Raw genomic sequence first — 27,337 nt, 5'->3', positions numbered from 1 at the left:
GTTAAAAATCTTGATAAGTTATTGCTCTTATTGTCACAGATTGAGGTAAATTTTGATATAATAGTATTGACAGAAACTTTTCAGATATTGAACACAGATATTTTAAATATTTCAGGATATGATTTGCTTTATAATCACGGCAATATTAATAAAAATGACGGTGTTATTCTTGTATACATTAGTCAAAAGTTCAGTTATAAATATAAAATAAAAAAATTTTATTGATATTGATCTAACTCAACAAAAAAATGAATCTTTTAAAATTACTGCTATATACAGACCACCGTCCACAGATGCTGACGTTTTTAATGCAGACTTGCTTCATTATTTATCTGAGTTGCCTAGGTTGGATGTTCACGTTATTTGTGGGGATATTAATATTAATATCCTAAAGGAAAAACAAGATTTAAATCATGTTCAAGAATATCTTAACCTTCTTAATGCAAACTCCTATGTTTCGTTCGTAAATAATGTTTGCACTTGGGAGAGAAATTTACAGAAATCCTGTCTAGACCACTACTTTGTTAAATCCGGAAATTATCTTCATATACTTTGTAGATTCTGAGTTTTCCATATTAAGGGTCGAATTTGAAGCACCCTGTATATCGCATGAACTGGTTGAAATCCATGCAGGATGTTAGACTTTTGAACTGCAGGGTGTTAAAATCTTAAGAAAAAAATCGTTTCTTTATCATAACTTTAATAATACTTTAATAAATTTACTCATAACCTCAGCATTAGCAGCCATTCTTTTAAAGTAGAAGATTTTTTTTTAGGGTAACCAGTGGCGTTTGTACAGGAACATAGCCTAAATATGTTTAAAAAATATTATTTACGCCACTGTTTTTTCGTAAAATAAAAACTCTTTTTAAAATCGCCATGCAATTTAGGACAAATTTGAAAAACTTTTTGCCTCTTTTTTGTCTGACATTCGATTACTGCGGAAAGAAAATAAAAACAATTTTATGCATAGTCAATTTATTAGGAAAAAAAAATTAATCTTTTTATTTTATAAATATTTTTACATTATTTTAACAGTATAGTATAACAAATCAAATTCCAGAAGTCTAGTGGTACTTTAATATTAATTAGTTTTAAAAATTTTCATACAGAATCTCCCAAATTTGGTTCTTAGGATGACAACAAAAATATAATAAAATAATAATATAAATGAAAAGTTAATCAAGAGTTTAGGATATGGAATTTATTTGAAATTTTCTTCTTAAATTTACCTAAGGATTAATCCTTATGGTTATTGCAAGCAACTATAAATATTGAATTATTTATAAACTTCATATGCAATTGCCTAATTAAAATAAATACAGACGCAAAAAAAATTAAAAGGAGCAGCACTAATCTTAGTAGCATTAAAAAATAAAAAAAAAAGATTCTGCATTTAGTAAAGCTCATTTTATTAGCATAATCTTTTCTATATAAGTAAAAAATATAACCACTCTCTAAATAAAAAACGAACTTGAACTTTGAAAATCAATTTGAAAAACTAATTATTTAAAAAAGCAAGTTTCGGTTTTAATAAGAATGAAATAACTTTTTAATATTTTTATAGTGCTTCAACGTATCCGCTCTGTTATTTCTCTAAAAATACTCTTCTAGTTTAGTGAAGATACTTTATAAAAAAAACTACTCTACTACTACAGTTGAAAGATATGTATAAGGAAAGTGAACTGTACTGTTGTAGCAAAAATTTCTCTAAGCGCCTATTTTAATGGATTTGTTAGCTAAAATAGCCAAAAAACTTGTTGGCAACATAAAAATTTAAGTGTACATAGCCAAGAAGCAGACCTGATGAACAGAACCTCTGTTTAACAAATACATTTTCAATCTGTCTTTGATTTCGGATAAATTTCAATCATTTTGCAAAAACAACTTTATAACCTGGTTATCGACTAATTCGTTTATCAATAGTGCTATTGTGTAAATGATCTTTTAAATAGATGGTAGATTGACAGTATTTACCTTGATTTCCCGAAAGCCTTAGATCGAGTTGACCACCAGAGTTTAATTATTACACTTGAAGCAATTGGAGTAGTAGTTCTCTCTTGCAGTAGCTCATTAACATTTCTTGTAGGTCTTACGGAATACTAATTTAATCAAGAGTCTGCATGAATATTTCGCACCTTTTAATTTTAGGAAATGGTATCAAAATTTATAGAGAAATTTGTACTTTGGAAGATTGTAATCGGAAACTGTACTTGGAACAGGATCTGAACTCTATTAACGGTTAATTCAACAGAAATTCCTCGGGATTAAGTATGACCACATGCTGTATAGTTACCTTTTGTCGTACCCTAAAGCTGACCTTTATAATTACATAAATAACATCACATTAAATAGATAATAAAATATTAGGAACTTAGTAATATACTATAAATTAAAGGTCAAATTCAATTTTGCTAATATTTTAAAAATTGCCTGGTAGTAAAAGTTACTGGTAGATACAAAAATATAAAAAACAAAACAAAAGTAAAAACTCCAAGTCAGGGCCTCATTAAATATATATATATATATATATATATATATATATAATTTTTTAAAAGCTACACGTGTTTCGCTCTTGTCGAAGCATCATCAAGCCTAGACATACACCTACACAGATTACATTACAACTTGGCCTAGACCTCTTGGCCTGATGATACTCCAGTAGGAGTGAAACACGTGCAGCTTTTTAAAAATTATATATATGTTTAATGAGACTTGGAGTTTTTACTTTTGTTTTAGATTACTGGGACTTATAACGGAAAATAGTAAGGGATTCTTTTGCAAAATTCTTCCTATATATAAGGATTATGCTACGCTACAACAGTAATCTCAATAGTTTTGTGATCATACTGTGAACAACCAATTGAACTTCATGTGTGACTATGTGGGATTCATAGAGTAGGGAGGTGTCCTAAAATGACATACTTTTTATTTAAATCTTGTTTATGCAAAAACCATTTAAGATAATTAACTCAAAATAATACACCACGTTGCTTTAAATAAACTTTATTGACAAACATAAACAAAAATATTTCAACTCTATTTAGAACTTGTAAGAAATTGCATTTTAAAAAACGTTACACTATGTCGTTTTACAAACATGTATATTGTAAAATGACACAGTCGTATGGTATGGGGTATAAAATGACATATACTTAAAACAAGTGATAACATAAATAGAACTTATAAAATATAGTTAAAGAAAGTAAGCTAATAAGGAATTAGTCTTGGCAAATCTCGCAAATAAACTTTTTGACTTTTGGAAAAACTCCAGCACATTCGCAATCTGCCCAATTGTAGCACTTTATACAACTAATCCAAGACTCCCTGGATCAAAAATTTTTGAATAGATCGTTGCAATACAGGCATGCCACTTCATCCTCATAATCTTCGGCTGCAAAAGGATCTTCTTCACTTTCGCTTCATGCAACAAAACTTGTCTCACCTGAAAGGTTCTTTTTAAATTGACGCACATTTTTTCGCAATTTCTTTTCTTCCTTTAGCCTTAACTCTTCTAAATTGGGAGTAGTTGTTAAGACTCCGGTTATAGTTTGTCTGGTCTTCCTTTTTTTGGTTCCTCTTGCTACAGACACTGGCGAAATTTCCTGTAGAGAAAACCTTTTCCTTAATGGTTGATATTGTTTTATATTGCTTTCTGTCTGATCACCTCTCGGTTCATTTTGTTTATCAACACTTTTGCCTTGTTTTTGTCGCATTGCTTCTTGTGTAACACCAATTACTGTTATTTCATTGCTTGTTAATGGTTGTTCTGGGCGATGGGATGCTCCCTCTTCTATGGTCGGTTCTAATAATCTATTTGTTGTCTCAGCCAGCTCAAAAAACTCGTCTGAGAAAATATGTGGATTAGATGGATAAATTCCCGTATTTAAAAATGTGCTTGTGGCATTTTTAATTGTAGCTGCTTTCCCATCAGGGGACGTAAACAGTTCACCAATTTGATGTAGTGTTATTACTCTCCCTGGATGGTTTTTCAACCAAAGTGCACATTCCTGGTTTTAAAATGTCTTTAGTGGACCATAGAAGCTGACATCCAGGGGCTGCATACGATGGGTACAGTAGGCAGGAAAGCATAAAGGGCTTATTCCATTTCTTCTTGCAAACGTCAAGGCATTTAATGATTTGTGGCTAGTGTGTAATAAAACTTTTGAGTCGGGAGAAGCTTTAACAAAAGTCTGAAAATGCTTTAACCACAAAGCAAAGGAATCAGATGTCATCCATCCAGTCTCGTTAAATAATCCCAAAGAACCTGGAGCTAAAGCATCTAAAAGTTCCTACTTTCTATTTTTCCTAGGGAAAATCAAAGCAGGTGGCACAAAATTACCTACACTATTCATGCAGCAAACACATGTTACATGCTGACCTCTTTCAGTACTGGTTAATGATCCTACTGGTTTTTTTCCAGTTTTGGCAAAAAATTTTGAAGGTCCTTTCACTGTGGACAAACCACTATCGTCCATATTGTAAATCCGATGCATATCATTTTTTTATTTTTTTACGGTATTTTCCAACGTATTATAAAAATTTTGCACTTGTGGTCTATGAAATGCCATCGCTCTAGCCGCAGACACAGCTTTAGGCTGCCTTAGAGATATTTCAGGATGTCGCATACGAAACCCTCTAAGCCACTCTTGTCCAGTGCTACGATCTTTAAATCTATTTGGAATGCCATTTTTAGTGGCAAACTCATACGCAAGTTTCTTTATATCTGTTGTTGTTATCCCGATTCGCCTTAATGTGGCTTGGGGGACATTGAACAATTTCGATGCTTACAGCCACCCCATTTGGCCACCTTTTACAGCGTTGATTGCACTTAGTATTGCTTATTCATCCCACGATTGTCTAGTTGATGTTCTTTCACGTTTTCCCACCATAATGTAGCTAAAACTAAACAAAAAATACAATATTCCTTAAATTTAAATTAATTTGATGTTTGTTTGTAAAATGACATAGAATGCCATTTTACCTTCATGCCTATCTGTGTCGTTTTACCCGCAGTAACAGATAGTCCTTTGTTAATGCAGAATAATCTTATTTCATATTAAACGACATTTCCGCGCACGTGAATCTGAAGTATACACTTACATTTAAATACTAACCCTAGTTTTACTTTAAAATCAGCAAAATTTCGTAATAAAAACAGACTTTCAAAACAGCACATGCAAAATTTCTACACCGCTAAAAATAATTTTTTGAGGTTATCTTCTACATATCATAAACGTAAAACAAATAGAGTGCCCATATGATATCTGGTCTTGGTTTGTGACATGCAAGCAAACTATTTACTAGATGGCGCCAGCAGTTGGCGAATAAATACCGCTATGTCATTTTAGGATACCTTCCCCTACATAAGTTTTTATATTTATCATCTACAAACTACCACTCAACCTTCTATTTTAAATATTTGACTTGTTAGTCCTTTGTTAAGAGAAGTATAAACTTCTTTAATAAATTAAAAATTATTTTTATACATCAGCCTTTCTTAAAACTCCGAATTATCAAAAACTTTGAAAGTTTACCGAATTATATAAATAAGCTAAAATCACATCAAAAACAACCTAAAAAAAGTTAACTTTGTATGCATTTTTATACTGTTTAAATTTACTTTCGGTGTGTAAAATGTCAAAACCTCAAGCCGATAATAAATTTTATGACCTGGTTATAAAATTGGATTAAGTTAGCGACAGGTTGTCTATATTTTCTCACATACCGTATTAAATGGCATTTTATTTCCTGTGCTTTCTTTACTAAATTTAAAAATTTGAATACATGTCAGTGTATTTATGCAAAAATATATATTGCAACCAGGCAAACAAGGCAAAAACTGACTTTTTAACCGTAGACAAGGTAAGACCGACACTTTTCGTCAGAACTCACTGCAATTTGACATAAGAAAAGAAAACGATTTCAGACTTTAGGTCTTCAATTAATAAAGAAGTAACTTACCAATGTGTAGCACTAACAATAATATTGGAGTGATTTCCTTGAAGGGACTAATACATTTATCTTACATTAAAGAAATAACCAAATTTACTGCATTGATTTGGATAGTAATGAGCTGTCTTGAAATTGACATTGTCAAACAGTGGACTGCCAGAAGCAGTTGTGCATATAGCAGCGAGATTCTGATTCGCCAGTCGTTACGTCACGTTACGAGACCTCCCGCTCGTGACAAATGTCGGTGTCGTCTGCAATGTGATTCTAATTCGGTCTCGTTCGTAGCACCGTTTTCAGCCGTAGCGATGCCTAACTTCACGTTTGTTTATCGTTTGGGTTTGTAGGTTATGGTTGATTTGTTTATATCCTTTTTTTATGGTTTTTATTGAATTTTGCACTTTTTTATATGTTTAAAGATTTTTATTTCTTTACTGACCTACATTGCAGTTTTTTTTGTTACTTTTTTTGTTTTAAAAAATGCTGCCGATTTTTCACGCAATTGTTGAGCAGGAAGAACACAGGGAGACAAATTTGAGGCTGAGGATGAAGAGAAGGGGAATTCGAGAAGAAATGGACCTGGAAACTCTAAATAACAAATAAATAAATAAATAAAAAGGCCTTTATTTTATACTCGGCGAAGGGCAGCATGCTGTTAACTTAACCGAGTACACATAAATATTACAATAATATTATTACTATTACAAAAACACATAATTATTAAGTAGTTACTAATAGAAAATGTTAAAATATACAGAAGACAGAAAAAAAAAATTAACTATAACTCACAAAGAAAAATACAAAATTTTACAGCTTAACGACTACTTGACATCATAATACTATATATATGCATGACCGATTTAACAATACAAATACTTATTAAAAAAATTAAATAGAACAATAGAAACAAAATTAAAAAAAAAAAAAAACAATCCCAAAAAAAGTTGAAATAAAATCATCCAGTTGACTGTTTAATTCTAAGTTATTACTTTATATTATTGCTATTTTTCTCGATATTTATTGTTGGCTTTCGATCAATATCTTTTTTAGGTTGTTTTTAAAGGATTGGAAAGACTTATCAGTACAGTGACTAATAATATATTTATTTATTAGCTTTGAAGCACAGAAAGAAAATGATCTTTGAAAAATCGCAGTGCTATGTCGGGGGATATCAAATTTTAAAACCGTGCGTGTTGTTCGATTATGTCTGGTAGTTCCTGTTTTAAGTTTATTTCGTAAGTAGGAGGGACTGTTGTTTTTTAAAAGTTTGAATAGGAAACTGTAGTAATGAAGTTTTTCAAAAAGTGCAAAATAGTTTTTCTCTATTTTGCACATTAAGCCGCTTCAATTCTTTTAGCTTGCAAGTTACATGATCCCTTCCTCTCAACCCATAAATAAAGCGAATGCAAGAGTTCTGTATTTTTTGCAGTTTGTACCTACTAGAACATTCAAGACATGGTCCATAAACAAAATTAGACTAATTACAATGTGATAAAATTAGAGCTTCACAAAGCTGCCTTTTTAGTGTAATACTTAATAGATCCTTACTTTTATACAAATTTCTCAGGGACATATATGCTCTTTGAACTACTTTAGATACTTGTGTTTTAAACCTCAAATTTGTATCAAAAGTTACACCTAAGTTTTTGTGTTCTTTTAAATTCAGAATTTTTTCACTATCTATCACAAGATCACAGTTCATACGAGATCATGATGCCAAGGGGCCAATGTAAATTACAGCCGATTTTTTTGGGTTTAATTTTAAACCATTTTTTTTTGAATAATGGTGAATTGTATCTAAGCACTGACCCAATGATTGCATAGATTCATCAACGTTATTCTTAGTAAACTGTTTATAAATTTGAGTCATCACAGTATTGAGCCATACGACAGTCGCGAATTTTATTTTTTAGGTCATTTATATAAAGTATAAACAGCAAAGGGCCCAGAATGGATCCCTGGGGAACACCTCTTTTTAAATCGGCTGGCTCAGAGAACGAGTCTTCCACTCTTGTTATCTGGGATATATTTGTAAGATAATTACTGCAAAAACGCACAGCTTGCGGTAAGAATCCGTAATAGGAGAGCTTCGCTAAAAGTAAGTTATGATGTAGAGTATCGAATGCCTTGCTGATATCTAACAGAACCAAAACTGTCGTCTCACCCTTATCCCAAGCATCAAGTTTCCGAGAGCAAATTATTTTTCACGATATATTCAATCATCTGGTTGTATATGAGTTTCTCAAAAATACAATAACACAGACAATACAGAAAGTAGGCTTATTGGTCGTGAGCGATTTAAAGAATTATTTAGAGTGAACAAAGATTTATTTAATTTTTTGTGTAATAGATTAACACCCCACCTACGAGAACCCACGTATCAATCCGGAGTAACTATTCAGACAAAAATTTTGGTCGCTTTGCGGTAAAATGCCACTGGATATTACCAAAGAAGTGTTGGAGGTGACTTTAATTTGGGTGTCAAACAATGGCTCATAGATGTATTCATGAAGTGACCAATGCAATAAGTGTTCATTTACATGAGTTTATCCATTTTCCAACTACAAGAAGAGAAATGGACCAAATAAAGGAAGAATTTATGGGAAAATTTGGATTCCCTGGTGTCATTGGGTGTATAGATGGCACTCATATAGCCATTTTAAAACCTACCTTTGAAGAACACAATTTTTTTAACAGGAAGGGATTTCACTCCCTAAATGTGCAATTAGTTTGCGATGCAAACTTAAAAATACTGTCAGTAAATGCCACCTATCCAGGTGCAATACATGATTCATTTATATGGAGAAATTCCCGGGTAAAAGACTTTTTGATGAATCAATACAATACAGGGCTTAGAAGAACCTGGCTTTTAGGAGATTCAGGGTATCCTTTGCTACCTGTTTTAATGATACCTTTTCTTAATCTAAATGAGGGATCTCCAGAAGCACGATATAATAGATCTCACATAATGGCAAGAAACTGTGTGGAAAGATGCATTGGGATACTAAAAGCAAGATTTAGGTGCCTTTTAAGAGAACGAGTTGCCCGATATTCTCCAGCATTTGTGGGACAGCTGGTGAATGCTTGTTGGATTCTTCATAATTTATGCATACAGAGGCACATTCTGTATGAAGGTGAACCATTTGTGGAGGAAGGTGGCCAACAATATACTTTACCACCAATTCAAAATTTACCTAATATTGGGCTTCGAGAAGGAGAAGTGGTGAGAAGAAATGTGGTCAATACATATTTTGTTAGGTAAAAGCATGTATAGTTAAATTTGTGATTTAAGTGTCAAGTCTTTCTTGACCAGGGGATGATTAGGTAAAAGTGGTAAAATATTCTGTTTAAATCAAAAGTATTTTCTGTTTTTTATAAATAAACACATTTTTTAAGTTTGTTTTGTGTTTTATTTAATTAGGGTTTTTACATTTTTTTAGATGTTTTATAATAATTCGCTCCTTTTATATCTGGAGCTCTTCTCTTAAGTCCCTGTTTATAGTCAGACCACGTCTAAAAATGTAAAAATGAAAATAAGTTATTATAACTTGTAATTGTTGGTAAAGATTGGTATATAGTATATGACTTACCCTTTGCCATTTTTTTATAGTTCTAGTCCCATAACCAAGAGAATTTAGATTATTGGCCAGTTTTGCCCATAATCTCTTAAATTGTTCTTTTGCATTGGAGCAAGATAACCTCCCTCTTGCTAAATCCGGGTTTTCCTCCAAACTCCACAAATACTCGTAAATGGTTTTCATTAATTTTAATTGACATGTTTTTTTTAAGCAAAAGTCGGACGCTCATCAAAAAATTAAGGTTAGATTTCCATAATCAGGATCTCCGGTGGTCCCGACTAATTTGACATTTCAAAACGAGAGGTATCGAGGGCCTTTAACGAATTAGAATCGCAAATTGTCCGTAGTCGTTAAGTGATGTCACGAAATCATAAATTAGAATTCCACTGCTGGTCTCATGATGGACCCGTCATGCCCAATTACTGTCTTTCTTAGGTAAATAATAAAAATGGCGAAACTAGTAAAACCCGCGTATTAACCTATTAAGGTCACGTGATACATGGTATCACGTGGCACATAAAATCGATATTTCCCGTTTGTTTACGTTGGAAGCGTGTTTTCGCGAACGATTTTTGAGCTTTGCAGTATTTTAATTATAGTTTTTTTTAATTTTTCCGAAAAAATGCCTTTTAGTGAGTACTACTTATCAAAAGTTGGAGAAAATTGGCCATTTTGATTCCTACGCTTTGACCCCCAATGAACTGAACTTGCCTACAAATCCCTGGATGCCTACAAATATTTTGAAGCTGAGTTTGTTCAATAAGTTCTGGCAAAGATATTCAGTAATTGCTATATTGTCGTTGACAAAGTAAGTACTTTAGTCATAATTTTTTGATATAGATTCTTAACCCATTCGCCGACAATTTTTTGGGGTATCCTGGGATATTTTTTTTTTAGAATCGGAATGTCTTAAGGTCATAAATTATATGTCAGTTAGAATTTTTTTGTTTGTGGTATTTTTTTGTAAAGAAACAGCCAGACTGCTATTGCAGACCTGTCCCTTTGAATAACAACTTGCTTTATATAGGGACAGGACTGCTTATGCAGACAATATATTTATTGAAAGGTTGCATAGGTACTACGAAATAATATATCATGTATAAAAATAAAAGTTTTTATTCACAAAAGTAAGAAACTACAAAAATATTAATTCATATGCTTATAACATAGGTATTACAAAAACCGAAATTCATTTATTGGAATGAAAATTTTCAAAGCATTGCTCAACACACAATGGGGGCACTCCCGGCATCGCAGGAAATGACTTTTGCGTTTAGAGTTGGACGGGACTGGTATTTGTTCTAAGACATGTAGAACTTCAGGTACAATTGTCTCCTCAGCTGTAACGTGTGCCGCAGAGACTAAAACTTTTGCAGCTTTTGCTGCACCTTGGTTCACCAGTTTTCTTCCGTCTCTCAAATTGTTTGGAATCCCAAGTAATCTCCTAATGATACTCTTCCGAAATTGAAGTAAATTTGTTTTTGATTTTGTGATATCTCGATACAGCAAGAAACTATTTATAACTGTAACATCTAACAGATGAAATATCACCTTTTTGTACCATCTGATTGATTTTCTGGGGCAGCAGGAAGTAAACTGATCATATCTGTCTACCCCTGCCATATTCATGTTATATTCGTGAATTTCTTTTGGCTTTTGTAGTTTTTTCCCATAAGAATTCGAAACCTCTATCATCGTTGGGTGAAATTTGGTAGTAATGCACAAAACATCGCGCTTGTCCTTCCATTTGCTGACAAGCACTTTACCATTTCTTTTCCAAATATGGTCGCCTCTTTTGAGTTTTTTTGTCGTAATTACCTTTGGGTTTTGTTTTCGATTTGATCTCAAAGTACCTGTCGTGTGAGTTTTTCTACGAAGGAGAATTTTGGACACCCATACGCTATTATAATAATTGTCCATTATCAAGTGATGACCTTTATCTAAAAATGGCTGCATTAGTCTGAATAGCAATGACTGTAGCTTGGAAACTTCTCCATCGTCCTGTTTTCCTTTATATATTTCAATGTTATGATTGTACCCATTTGGAGAGCATAATTCAAAGAATTTAATTCCATATTTGGCACGTTTATTTTTTATATATTACCTAAAGCTCAATCTGCCTCGGTGTAATAAAAGTGACTCATCCAGTGCTAATGCCTCTTCCGGGGAAAAGGCTTTTTGATAATTGCGTATTAAAATTTGTAGCAGAGAAGTAACTTTATTCGGACGATCGACATTTCCTTTTTCCTTGGTGCAGTTGAACGCCCGTAGTAATTGCTCATACCTCCTTCCAGTCATTACGTTGGAAAATATGGGATGATAGTAAAGGGGATCCAAGGAGAATATTTTTCGCAGAGTTGGAAAAATGTACTTAGGCTTGAAGAAGTAACAATCCAAAAAACTTACACATTTCTTCAAAATTGGTGTTCGGAAATGATGCTATTCGCGCATACCTTGCATGGGGTCTGTTGGTCGTTTCCATTTTTGCCCATACTCATTAGTGCATGATGTCAAAAGATCCATCACTTCATCATCCCACAAAGTTTTGAAAACTTCTAGCGGTGATGGTACATGATCAAATCTTAATTTGATCCCAGCATTTGCGTTGTCAAAGTTGAAATCCGGAATGTCTTCAACGTCGCTGTGCCATTCCTTATCGCTGTCTGACTGATTAGAGCTTGGCGATGGTAACGAAGGTTCTGCGTCATTCGATGCTGAACTGATATCCTCGTTTTCAGAAGCGGTACTTTCTTGAGTTTCATCAGAGCTATTATTTGATGGAACATAGTCTTCATCCCCACTTTCAGAGTTATGATAAGGATCTTCATCACTTTGTTGACTAGCCTCATCCGAACTAGACGTTGCTGATTCAGCAGTCTCGACTTCATCATAAAACTTCAACAGCTTCTTCTTTTTCGTCCATTTGCAAAAAAAATAGAATTTTACTGGTACTGCCGAGACAAGTAGCTAATATAATACAGAATGTCCATTCACAGTATGTACTTGCCTAGATTTTCTGGCGAGGAGGGGCTCATGCAATGAGATGTTTTTTATCTGTTACCAAAATCTATACACATAAAAAAATTTTGAACCTAACCTAACCACCACACAACGAATTTTCGGGCTACACAGCTGCAGCTACATAAGCAAAAACGCGTAAAAACAAAATATTATACTGTGCCCTAGTTATTTATTGTGTGCATTACTTTTCAATGTTAGTTTTCTATTATCACCACCAACTCCAGATTGAAACTGACCAAAACCATATGTAAATACAACTTCCAAAAAAAAATGAGCCCCTATACTACTTATTTTTCACCTCTAAAACTTACCGAACACAGGTGCACTTTATTGGGACACAAACCACGTCTGATTGTCTAACCTTATGTAGATTTTGTCTGCACCTGCAGTTTTGGCGCCAAAAGATCAGCTGACTGTCAACACATGCGCAGGTTACATATATGTATACTATACGCTTCGTGGGACGATTCTCAGTATTATTGTAGTATTTAGTGGGACACAACAGATCTTTCTAAATTTTAGTACACGCTAATAACGACTGCAATTCAAGACTTGTCGTCTGGGGACGATCAAATTGGGTCTTCATATGCACGTCTGTCTGCATATGTAGACGTGTCCGTGAATGGGTTAATAAAGCTGGGTTCATATAGAGAAAGAACAAGATAACATAAAAAAATTAACCAATTTTTTAAATTTTATGTTATCTTATTATTTCTCTGTATGAACACAATCACCACTTAAATTATGCGGAAGTTTATTGTGCTTTTATAGTTGTGTTAATTTTTTGCTTATTTGTTACAGGTTTTGCATTCTCAAAGAAGGTCTTTGAGAATGCAGCACCTTCTTCTGATGGAGGATGGAGCTGTATCCACCTCCCATTGCACATCTATGGCAGGCTTGGAAGAAGTATACAGCCATGTTGCAGTTTACTGCTTCTCTTAGAAGCACATCTCATTGCTGATGTAAATGATGTTCAGGTAGCGTGTACAGATGTGCTTGCTCATTGGCCAGCTCTTGCTGTCAATACTGTAAATATGCTGCGTATTCGAGACATGAACTGGGCAAAAGCAACCAAGCCAGTTTCAACCTTAGCTCTGAGTGTGACTCCAATGTAAAACAATGAACTAGTGGAGTTAATCGGGAGTCTGCAGGAAATGGAAATTGAACAAGGTCTTTTCAGAATTACTGAATCATTTATCAGTAATATGGTGCCTTTACCAAAGAATGTCCCTGCTGCTTTTGACTCTTACTTCAATGAAGCATTTGCTAGATAAATCATATGAAGACATCTTGAAAGTTTCCAAAGCTTTAAGCATTAACATAAGCATTGGAGAAATTAAAGAAGTTGAAAAAGCAACCCGAGTGCAACCACAGAGTACGAATGAAAGGAATATGTTATCTAGAAAGTGTAATTTTTTATTCAAAACAAACCACTTATGGAATAAACAATAAAAAAAAGTAATGTAAGCTTATCTTAAAGCATATGAAGATGATCATCAAGAAATACATTGAAGTGGGCTTCTGGATGTCAGAAAAATACCAGGAGGTTGGTGCTTCTCCAGATGCAATAATTATGTATGATTGTTCTGGTTCTGGATGTGTAGAAGTGAAGTGCCCCTATTTACGGTCAAAATTAAATGTAGATAATTACATATCATAAAAAAACTCTTGTCTGGTGAAGTGAAAATGAATACTTATGTTCTAGATAAAAACCATGACTATTACTAGGTTCAACTGCAAATGTATTCTACTAAACTGAAATTTTGTGATTTTGTAGTTTGGTCAAAAGAAACTGTAATTATTAATAGAGTTCTGTTTGATGAACAATTTGTCAAAAGTAATTTAGAGAAGTCTCTTAATTTTTATTACAACGTAATAAAACCAGAGCAATATCTTACTAGGCAAGAAGGATTTGCACAAATTATATATGTGCATTTGCTTAAAACCATATGATGGAAGACCCATGATCCAGTGTGACAATAATGAATGTAAAATTCAATGGTGTGACCTTCACTGCATTAATATTTTGGAAATGCCAGAAGATTTATGGTTTTGTGGAAACTGTTCCAGTTGACTCATTGTTACTTTCATGCTAATTTTTTTAAAGAATTACTTCTATAGTCTTTTATATAATTCTGTGTTCTGCAGTATTTTTTTTTATTAAAAAAATATATATTTTATTATGAGATGATGATAAAAGTGAATGCGATTTCTTTTAAATTTAATTCGCAATCTATTACAAAAAAGGTACGGAATTCTATGCAAAAATAAAGGAAAACATATAAAAGAAGTATTTAATTTATGTAACTTATTTTTGTAACATTTGATCAACTAAAGTTTCCTCTAAAACGACACTGAATCCCTTTCTGCCCTTTTTCCGCATCCTACAACTACTTACAGAAAATGCGAGAACTTTTTTTAAAAATATTTATAAAAACCAAAACACCGTTACTTATATGACTTTTCGCAACTGTGTGCCCTACGATACAATATGGCCGACTGTCGTCACGTCATCCTTAGTTGAGGTTAATGTTTGAACGACAACAGAGGTCAAAGGTACTACGAAGCTGTCAGTATTGCAAACATGAAGAAATTTATAAGAGAGATAGTAAATGGCTAAACAATAACGGTGAAAGAAAACTAAAACAACACTGCATGTCTCATTCCACCTGCGATATCGTAGACTCACTGTGACGGTGTTGCCGTTGTTACTGCATTACACAAAAAGTCAAAGTTCTGACTTGATGTCATGACAGATGAAGTTAAGAAAAATGTTAGAAATTAAAGGTGAATAAGATATAAAAACAATCTTCTTTATATTCTAAAATTTTCTTAGTAAGAAAGTTTTGATTGTATTTATTCGAAAAGCAATATTGAAAGTCTAAAACCCTCCACATGGAAATATTTAACATGTCTAACAAATTCACTCGCTCGTCGTGAAAAAAAACTTCAATTTCCCAACTTTCCACGACTTTCCGAAACTTTTTCCTACGGGAATCTATAGGAACAACAACTGCACGTCAACTGTAAACCGTACAAAATTAGCTTATATACATTTTCGTCTAGTTTATAAAGTAACTTCCGCAGTGCGAAATGTCAAAACTCCGAACTGATAATAAACTTTTGTGACTTATATAGTTTACAAAATTGGCTATATAAATCTCTATATATATATATAAGCCAAATTTCATGTTATTATTTTAACGCAACTTTAATATTAAATTACTAAACTGTTTAAACCTGTGCCGCCCAAACGAGCCATCTCGTTAAAAATTCCTTATTTCCTGACCGAATTCTCTCTGTCCCTTGTCCAACTCGAACTAATGAATCCCGGATTAGGCATTCCGCCAAAGTAAATCGAGTAATAACGAAGTGTAGCCCTCCATAGTGCGATAATTGGTTAATTTGGTTCGGGCCCACAAAACCCTAGCGCGTAATAAAGCCATATCGACCTTGCCCTATCTCGACCAATTTCCGAACTCGTTACACTCATTGGGTCGGACCTGACTTATGTATAAGTACTTACCGCTTCTGTATGTACGGGATGAACGCTGAACATTAACCCTGCCAGGGTTGCGAAGGGCGGTTTTAGTCCTGCGACACATAAACAGACCCTGGTGAATAACAGGCACGCCACTGCGTGTAGGGCAACATTTGTCAAGTGGAAGGCCAACGGTGAGAGGCCAAAGCATAAGTAGTTTACTCTGGAAATAAGAATATGTCATTAATATCATATAAAACACTATAAAGGAACAAATTTATTACTGAATGAAATGTCTTGAAAAGGGTAATATTAAAATCATAATCTTATCCATTTATGTTATGCATAATGTTATGAAAGATGTGAAGTGTTGGTTAGTAAAATAAACAAAGATATTCAGTTTAGCTAGTTTTTTATAGGAGTTTTATTTGGACTTTAATTGAAGGTTATTTGTGAATATTCTGCGATAATTTGGTGGTAGCAGTTTTGCGCCTTTTGTGCACTATTAACGATGTTTACTAGATCGCTTAAATTGTTCTGTTAAAATGCCAAAATTCCTTCTCCAATATAAAATTAGTGGCTTAATAAATTATGCTGATTTGACAGTTTGCCAACAGAAATTGACAGCATCTGAACTAAGTTTCCTGAAGAGTTATCGTACAAAAATGACAACAACAATCAGAAACAAAGTCAGAGTCAAGGAATTTGGCCACACCTCGCAAAAACCGACCTCTACTAGAACTAGAGCAGCCTTGGCGAGCAATAATCGCCACCAGCCCAAAAAGCAACACAGAGGAAGTAACTAGAAAGATTATGACACAATTTCTCATTTTTTTAAAATATTTTATTTTGTATTTTACTTTTTATATTGTTTAATGTTTTAAGTTAATTTTTATCTCTTATTATGAGAAAGTATTCAGTGGCTTTTTTAAATGTACGTTCCCTTACTGCTTATTTCGCTGACATTAGGCAGCTTTTAATTAGCGAAAATTATGACATCTTAGGATTATCAACATTATTAACGGATAAAATTGATAATAATACTCTTCAAATTGTCTGTTACAAATTAATAAGAAAAAACAGAGTCTCCATTACGGGAAATAAGTTTCTGGGTCGAGGGGTTGCAATTTACGTTAAAAATTGGATATGTATTGATTTTCTCAATTGTACAATGAGCAAGTTTGGATAAAATTAAAAATAAACAAGTGCATTTATTGTATAGGTTCGGTTTATCGATTGCAAAGGGGAAACTTTTCTTTATTTTTAGAGACACTTGAAGATTCCGAATTCTATATAAAGTCATCTGTGGAGGAGATTTTAATGTTGACTTCTTGGATACGCAAAAACTAATTTCTCTTTTTAATACTTTTAATTTAAAATAAATAATAGAGAGACCTACTAGAATTTGTGCAGGATCAAGAACTTTAGTAGATTGGATTCTTATTCCTAAACATTGTGATAATTAACTAAAAAATATAGAAAATGCGTCTGATTACCATCTAATACAATGTACATTAGATATAAATATAAAAAAAACTCTTTTTTACATTAAATTAAGAAATTTAAAAAAAATTGATAAAGTACTTTTCAATTATTACCTCAATAAGGGACCTTTCGATCAAATTTTGTAATTAATTTCTATAGATGAAAAGATCCAATGTTTCAGCCATACAATTTTGTCTATATTTGATGCTGTAGCTCCTTTAAAATCAGTTCTTATAAAAAAGCAAAAACTTCCATGGATGACAAAAATATCGAAAAATTAATACAATTAAAAAAGAGCATATACACGTTTTAGGTCTTCTGGTTATCAGGGACATCGGGACTACTACAAACAGATCACAAGAAAAAAAAATTACTTAGAATTTTGTACAAGGTCAAATAAGAGTTTAATTTGGAAGTGTCTCAAGCGCCTTGATATCATAAATGGTTTAAGGAATTCTAATTTGATACCTGAAACTTTAGATAAACTTAAAGAAATTAACAACTATTTTATGCAATATTCGGGATCTGCATCACAAGTAGACCAGAACCTGTTATTTTTTACCCGCACAACTTAAACGCTAATTTTAATGAGCACTTCTGATTTCGTACGGTGAATGTTGAAGAGGTTGAGAATCAATTATTTAGCATAAACTCTTTAGCGTTTGTCAATGACGCAATTAATCTTCAAATGCTAACTCTGTGCTGTCCCAGAATGCTTCCATACATTGCGCATTTGATTAATACCTGTTTATTGGAATCAGTATTTCTCACCGACTGGAAAATAGCCAAAGTTTAACCATTACCAAAGAAAGCTATACCTGAGGAATATAGCGATCTAAGGCCCATTAGTATTTTGCCATGTCTATCTAAGGTTTTGGAAAGGATTATGGATAGGCAGATAAGGGAGCATTTGGAAAGGTATAGTATTTTACCCGAACACCAGTCAAGATTTAGGTCAGGATACAGCTGTGTTAGCAAATATAACAGATGATATTTTTAGAAAAAAAAGATGCTGGAAAGGCTGCTGCACTTATTTTTCTTGACTACTCTAAAGCATGAACTTTTATTTGCCATCTTGTATTATATAGATTTTTCCCAGAGAGCGATAATGGGCGATTTAGATAAGAGATTCTAGTTCGTACAAACATCAATGGGGCAATCAATCAATGGAGTTCAGCGAAATTAAGAGCGGTGTTCCACAAGGATCAATTTTGTCACCAATTTTGTTTTCCATTTATACATGCAACTTATCTAAATTTTTGAATAACAGCAAAGCAGTTCAGTATGCTGATGACACGCAGGTTAGGCATTCTTTTTACCCACGAGACTGGATGTTAGCAAAAGAAGTGGATTTGAAAAAATTGGTAAAGCATAATTTAAAAATTAATTCCAAAAAATCGGTAATAATTTATTTAAGAAAAGGAAAATCAGAACTCAAAAAACAAATGAATATAAAAATCCAGGGAAAATTGCTATCATCTTCAGTTTGTATTAAAAACTTAGGTCTTATAATTGACACAGAACTAAGATTTAAAGATCACATTACCCTTAATATAAGAAAAACCTACGCGTCATTAAACTTTCTCTACCCTCATCGATATTTACTGCCAATGCGGCAGAAATATGAGCTTACAGGTTTTGGGCTACTTTAACTATTTATTGGTTCTGGTTATATGTTTTATGCTTAAATCCAACTTACTTAATTAAGAATTTTTTAATTAGAATTTCTAAGATAATATTAATTACTTAGCAGTATTTATCCTAAAGTATATTTTTTGATAGTCAAGAATTCTATAATTTATGATCTAAGAAAATAATTTTGAGAGGGGTAGTTTCAACTTCTTCGCCTAGTTTTTTCTATTTTATACTAAAAATGGTATAGGCTTGGTATTTTATTGTAAATAAGTCTATATAAAAATTTGTGGTGTAATAAATATTATTATAATGGATTAATACATGGATACCAATATATTAAAAATAATTTTTCTTTGACAAGTTATATTTCCTATATATTCTTGTTTTATTGCATGGTTTTTTCACTAATTTATCCACTAATAACACGAATGTAGAAATCAGTCCACTAAAACTACACTTTAATAAAATTAAGTGAGTTTAGGTTATTGAACGGCCATCATGGCAACAATTTATTAATACAATGCACAAACATATAAACCAGTTTCTCTTCTTATCTAAAGATACAGACAGCCCGGTATAACGGTGTTAAAGTAGGAATATTTTGTTAAAGTACATTTATTGGCAGTTTACGCGTGTAACTTTTAGTAGAAAATGATTTATTAGTATGAATATTATCGAAATATAACGCTAAAGTAGGCATAACATAAATGGATATGAATACAATTTATTAGGATAACCGGCTGTAAATTAAAATGTTATTTTACAACTGTTTTTTTATTTATTTTATTATGTTAAAGAGGTGCAGAACTGTTCATTCCACTCCTCAGCATACCACTACTATGTTCCAATGAAGCTTCTCCTATAATGTCTTTCGCTTGTACAACGGAAATTTAAATCATTAATTCATATTTGCTAAATCAAAATGTCTATTAAATCTTCTTTGATATCATAGTCTTATTATAGCCAACTTATGTTATGTGTTTTTAATTTTATTTTTTTGCTTCATTTTAATATTTTATTTTTTTAAATTTTATGTGAGTAATATTTCATAATAATGTAGATGGAATAGGGTAAAAGATTGTATTTTATTGTGTAGTTTTAATATAAGTGTTGTGATTATCTATTTATTAGGTTAGAATAAGTTATACCTATAGGAATTTTGAATATTATATGTTGTTTTAAACCTTTTATTAATCGGTGCTGGAGTCGATCAATTTTAAATTGCCTTTCAGCTTCTTTTTTGCATTAATGTAAACAGCAACAGGATATGTCACTCAACATTATCAATTAATAAAAATAATAATAATAATAATAATAATAATAACAATAATACGTTTATTTCCAAAATTACAAAATTTAAATACAAAATACTTATTCTACATTATGTACAAGTACAAGGAAAAAATAAACGATTAGTACCGAAGCTGCTTTATTTAGAAGCTTGTTGGTACTTTTCCTTTAGGGATATATATAGTCCAGTTCGGGTTTGAAGGTCAATATCGGTTTTTCTTGACAAGTCCCACCACAAGATCACAAGAACCACATCTTGCACAACACATACAATAAGAAAAGACAACACTATTTAAATTCAAATACTCATAGTAGCACATAGGAATCAACAAAAGAACATGGGAATTATCAAACGTTTAATAAAAGTTATCGCTCTGTTATTACAAAAATAATAAGAACAAGCTACAAGTTATTTACCAAACGATGAAATATAACCGCATCTGTCTGTTCAATCCATTACCTTACATAAACTTTAAACGTTGCTGTAGACATTTTTTCCTCTATGGGTCTTGGTATAATATTATAAAGCTTCGGTGCTAAATATTTGAAATGGCGCACTCTAATACCTTTTTTGTTCCCACAAACACGCGCATTTAGTTTTAGCCTATTTCCTGTGGGATATGTGTGCGATAAAGTTTCAAGAATAATTTTATTCCTATATATCATATTCATACTTAAATTGAAACAGTAAAGTTTCATCAGGTCCATTATGTTTGTGTCCTTATAAAGTAATTTGGTTGTTGTATACATTTTTTAAAAAGATCGTTTTTATTATTTATTGCCTTAAGTAAAATTTTAATTTATTAATAAAAAATGAGTTCGTCGACGTTGACGTGAAACGAACGTGTTGTGGTGTGAGCTCATGTTTTGGAATCATATTGAGTGATTTGGATCCAGAAATAAGAGAAATACTGGATGTTAGAAGTTACCAATCTGTGTTGTGCTTATGAATACTAAGCTGCTGTTTTAACTAGCTGTAATTTTGTTTAAAGATAAAATTGCATAATATCGTCGTTTTACAACGTTGCCAACGCATTTCTTAAAAAGTTTTTACAACTATGGAAGGGATGCAATGCGGGTTTTGTACCCAAGCTTGTTATTTTAAGGAAAGTAAGACACTTTTGTTTGGATGTGCATGTGACAATTGCGGAAAGGTTTCTTGTAGGGATTGTAGTAAGATATCATCACAAGAGATTAGATGCGCAATCGCTAAAACTAGAACCGTCTTGATATGGTGCAAGGATTGCATAGATAACTTCACTAAGTTCACTTCTGGAGGCAATTTGGAGAATTCTAAAGAACCTAGTAATTCTGGTGTGTCCACACAGTTAACAAACAGTTTGATTAATACTTCTAAATGCCTTATAAATGAATCTTTGGAAGGTATAGAAGAACGCCTTCAAAACAAACTGGAAAACTGGGCCAAGAATGTCATCGATAGTAACAAGGACCTAGTAAGATTCTTGCTGCAGAATAAAAATGACAACCTAAATACCCAGGCAGTTCCTGACAACGTGACACCGCCGCTACCGTTTCCGCAACAATCCAACAGCAGAAATATCTTTGAATCAGCTGTTCAAAGTAGAGTGAAACAGGTAGATGCCGCTAAAACTTCCTCTTCTTCTTTGTTTCCTAAAAGAGCAACGGCGGAGAAACGTCACTCAGACAGTCACTCAGACAATGACAAGGTAAACATAAACAATGGATCAGCTGGGACTGGGAACTCTGGAACAACGGATGTTGGGGGCGACCATCTGCAACAGGGATTTACTTTGGGACAAAATCGAAAACGTACAAATACAAATCGTAATCGGAATCTGGTTTTAGGAGAAGCGGACTTTCGAGGTGATGAAAATTTCGCAGGTTCAGTAAATAGGGAATATTTTTATCTGGGACGTGTTAAAATGGGAGTGACCCCTGGTTTTATTGAAGAGCACATTAAAAAGCGGTGCCCTCAGATTAGAGACCTTAAAGTAGAATTGTTGCCAGTTAAGGGTGAGACTATTTCTTTTAAGATAAGCATCAACGGCGATTGTAGGGATGATTTTTTAAGGCCGGATAACTGGCCTAGAGGGGTTATCTTGCGAAAATTTTGGTTAAATAATAAACGCAAGATAAATTTTCATCAAAATCAAATGAATCAGACCATAGTTTAGTGCGCGATGGCCCTTCTGGTTCAGGTGTTTGCGTGTATTATGCTAATACAGGTGGTATGAGAACTAAAATAAAAGATTTTCAGCAGGCACTTAGTTGCTGCTGCTATGATATTGTTATGATTGCAGAGACTTGGTTAACATCTGAATATTCAGATGCTGAAATTGGTGTATCAAACTATGATTTATATAGATATGATCGTCAAATGGGTACGAATACTACCAAGGCTCGTGGAGGTGGTGTATTGATTGCGGCTAAAAAGAGTTTATGTACACATAGAATTGGTATCCCACTTGTTGATGTGGATATTTATCAGATCTATTTGACTTTTACAATAGACAATCAAAGCTTTGTTGTTGGTTGCATTTATATACCATCTCCATCTCCACTTCAAGCCTATTTAAGCCATTGTGAATCCGTTGAATATGTATATAGTAGATATTCAAGTAGTTTGTTTGTCTTGGCAGGTGACTACAATTTACCACATGCTAGATGGGAGAATGATGATCTTGGTTTGGTGGTTGGTGGTTGTCTGGAGAGTGACAGAGAGTCTGTGCTTTCTCTGGCCAACTGCTTTAGCTTCTATAACTTTTTCCAGGTAAATGGGGTTCTAAATACCAACGGGGTTGCCTTGGATCTCGTATTTAGTAGCTCAGATTTAATTAGTGTTGAACGTGCAATAGACAAAATTTTTGAGAATAGCTTACACGATACAGCAATTAGTTTCGACCTTTGTTGTGCAGAAAATTCTGATGATATGATATATGAGGAATATTTTTATGATTTTGGTAAGGGAGATTACATAGCAATTAATGATTGTCTTGCTGGGATAGACTGGAATCAATTGTTTTTGGGAGAGACATCTATTGATGTCATAGTTTCAATTTTCTATAATGTGATCTACTCCTCAATGGAAAGGTTTATTCCTCTAAAGAGGTACAAAAGTTCTTCTTTTCCATCTTGGTTTTCTTCAGAGCTTCGCAGTTTGATCATAAGAAAGAAACAAATTCACAAAAAGTTTAAAATTAGTGGTCAACAGCAGGATTATGATGAATTTGTATTGTTGAGACAACAATGTGAGTACTTAAGAGAGTCGTGCTATCAACAATACATTAATAAGGTGGAAATGAATCTCGCTGGCAATCCAAGGTACTTCTGGTCATATATTCAAAATAAAAGAACTGGTTTTAGTCTTCCTTCCAGAATGACATACAATAACAGGATTAGTATGAACATCTCGGATACTGCGGATATGTTTGCAGAATACTTTTCATCGGTCTACTCGGATGAGCAAGTCAATGACATATCATCTTTTGATTTTGATAAATCAATTTGTCTGAGCACTTTAACTCTGTCAACACAGGATGTTTATGAGGTTATTACTTCCTCTAAGAATAAGCTCTGCTCTGGACCAGATGGGATTCCGGCATTCTTCCTAAAGAAATGTGTTTGTGTTCTTACGAAACCAATACTGTTCATTTTTAACAAATCTCTAGGTACTGGTTCTTATCCCACTCTCTGGAAGAGAAGTTTTCTAAAACCCATTTTTAAATCTGGTAGTAGAAATGAAATTTCCAATTATCGGGCTGTGTGTAACCAATCTGAGTTGCCAAAGCTGCTTGACTGCCTGGTCAGTCATAGGATTGCCTGGAGTTTTAAATCTTTATTTAATCCTGAGCAATTTGGATTTATAAAAGGCAGATCTACTGATGCTAATTCGGTGCTGTATGTCAACTACCTCTACCGCTGCTTGGAGAAGGGACTTCAGGTTGACTCAATATATACAGATTTTTCCAAGGCTTTTGATCGAGTTAACCATGGGGTACTCTTGCAGAAGCTTAGGGCTTTAGGTATTGTGGGGCCTCTTCTTCAGTGGATCTCGGGATTCATCAGAGGTAGAACCCAGATTGTTAATCTTGGAGGTACATGTTCCTCTGAAATTTTGGTACCATCTGGGGTGCCACAGGGCTCTCACTCGGGCCCTGTTTTGTTTTGCCTCTTTTTGATTGATTTAGTTTGGAAACTTGAAAATTGTCGTGTGTTAATGTTTGCTGATGATGTGAAGCTATTTAGGCTTATCACATCCCTTTCTGATGCTGTGCTCCTGCAAAAAGACCTCAATTTATTCTTTGATTGGTGCCACTTGAATAGAATGTCCCTTAATATCAATAAGTGCCATAAGATTACTTTTTCTAAGCAAAGAAACCCTATTGCTTTTCTTTATAAAATAAATAATGTAGCAATTGGTGTCAAAACAGAGGTTTCTGACTTAGGAATATTTATTGACTCCAGGTTGTCTTTTAAAAGTCACATCAATCAGGTGACTGGTAGGGCAATGAAAATGCTGGGTTTTATCCAACGGTCTACAACTGATTTGTCTTTGTTTACTTTTAGATTACTTTATTGCTCTCTTGTTAGGCCCATCTTGGAGTATGGCTCAATTGTGTGGTCCCCGTCATATAACTGCTACATTGAGCAGATTGAAAAAACTCAAAATAAATTTTTAAGGGTGGCAGCTTTTAGATGTGGTTACAGGAGACAGGAGTATTACTATCAGTGGGTCAGGGATAACCTGAACTTACCCACATTGGAGTCACGAAGAACATTACTCGACTTATGTTTTATGCATAAGGTTTTAAATGCTACTATAGATTGTCCCGAGTTATTGTCTCTTTTTAAACTTAGGGTGCCTTCCAGATTGAATAGACAATCAGAAATATTTTCAGTCCCATTCCACCATACCAATTATGGTATTAATGAGCCAATTACACGAATGGCTCGAAGTGCTAATAGTCTGTCAGGACAGATAAACTTTTTTGACTCTAGGATAACATCTTTTAAGGGGCAGTTAAAGAATATTATTTCATAGGGGCTTTAATTAATTAACTCATCTACATCTTACACTAATTTATAGATAGTTTTGTATATAATGTTTCTGAATATATATGTTTGTATGGGTATGCTATGTAATACTTTTGTAAATGGATTCCGTTAATAAATAAATAAATAAAATTATCTGTGTTAATATTAACATCGTTATTACAAGTGGACCAAAAGACCATGTTTCTTGCTCTAAATCCATTTTCAACTGGTCATAATTTATAAATTTTTTAATGCTATGATCTGGTATTTGAGATTTTACTGATTTATTGTACTCCAATATCAATACTATTGGGTAGTGATCAGTGAAATCCTAATTAAGTATACATATAAGATTTGATATTTAAAAAAAAAAGGTTTTTGCGCAGTTTAACAAAATAATGGTCGATACATGTTCCTGATATAGGTCTTGCAATTTCATTAATGTAAGATAGGAATCCAAAAAAAGAGGGAATGTTCTTGTATTCTTCATTTAGATATTCATTAAAAAACAGGTTAATTACTCTAGATTCTACATTGTATTAATGCGAATAAAATATATTATTATTACTATTATAATTATTGCTATCATCTAGGTGTAGGACATTTAAAGCATATTTGTACTTCTCTCTACTCCTTCCTTCTCTAGTCTGTTTGTCAGATTCCTGCCATGCTTAGCTGATACACATGAAGTCAGGTAATCATCATAAATATCAAAACTTATTATTTGAAGCAAAGCAACCTTTCCTCAACCCTAGAACCTATAATATTAATGTTAAGAAACTTGCATTTATGTGCTTTGGTGAGATTTGCCACATAAGCAAGTCTCATTATGGTTCTGCGTAAAGGCTTAAACAAATCGATGGTGATCAGACAGTTTCATACCATCGAAAATATCATTGATAAGAGCACTGTATCTGTGTTTAATAAATCCATTGCGTTGGATTCAAAAAAAAATTGCGCATTTTCCTGGCCTTTATTTGCATGCGCAATAATTAAAAATTTCCAAGAAACAGTTATTCCTTAATTAATTATAATCGCGTAAATGGTTGAGCTGCATATAAATAAAGAAATTCATTAAACGAATTAAAAAAACGTCCAACCAGCTTGATTAATACAGATTGAAAATGATTAATTTAAGTGAGCTGAAAAGCTCTCGCTTGCCTATGTTTTATTTTGTTTGCATATAGTAACTCGCCAAGAAAATTAATGATCTCGAGAGAAAAAAAAAACGCAAACCGTAAATTAAATCGCGCCTTTTCACCCCTTCGTTTTCTCCCTTAACATAAGATTAAAACTTCCTGAATTGTGAAATAACTGCAGTTTATATCGGGGAGGTCGTTAAATAAATAAGCCGGTTGAAATGTGTGTCACGAAATAAGCGAATTTCGCGACTCTGCCGCCTCCGCTTTGATATGTTAATTTTGCATAAATTCGAAATCGACGTGACGGAACGGGTAATTTGTTGTAGTAATTGCACAAGAGGCGAGTTTCTATTATTAATTAAAACGATAAATCGACGATAAGAAGAAAATCTTGCTGAGGTATGTATAAATGACAATGGACAAAAGGGCACAGCCAGACAGTGGAGTAAGAAATATCTTGAGACGCCAAGACAGAGAGCCTTAATGAAGTTAGCGCGAAATTCATGAGCGATTAAGCCTTTGCATTGGAGGAACTTGATAATTGAGCGGATGAGGAATTGAGGAATTTGCGGTCGGCCCTTCATTCCTACGCCAAGGGATTTTCGTTTTCCTGATATAACTGACAGAATTGGGTTTACTTATTAAACTACCGCTTTATGATGACTTAATTAAAAATTTTACGTTTTTTTTTAATAAAAAATTACTTACTATCAAATTATGCACCCATAATATAGGTT

The 27,337-nt window shown here is 33.2% G+C and overlaps 1 protein-coding gene across 3 annotated transcripts in view; it reads right to left on the bottom strand.

Annotated features, from left to right (window-relative positions):
- LOC126733544 (protein O-mannosyl-transferase TMTC1-like) overlaps window positions 1-27,337 on the bottom strand; it is an 894,879-nt gene that overhangs the window by 313,516 nt on the left and 554,026 nt on the right. For all 3 annotated transcript variants that reach the window (XM_050436879.1, XM_050436878.1, XM_050436880.1), the window contains one exon: window positions 16,078-16,255. In XM_050436879.1, the coding sequence (XP_050292836.1) occupies window positions 16,078-16,255 (178 nt within the window). The remainder of the gene's footprint in view (window positions 1-16,077; window positions 16,256-27,337) is intronic.

This window comes from Anthonomus grandis, chromosome 2 (genome assembly GCF_022605725.1).
Source record: "Anthonomus grandis grandis chromosome 2, icAntGran1.3, whole genome shotgun sequence".
NCBI lineage: Eukaryota > Metazoa > Arthropoda > Insecta > Coleoptera > Curculionidae > Anthonomus > Anthonomus grandis.
This window is presented reverse-complemented; position numbering and strand designations above follow the sequence as displayed.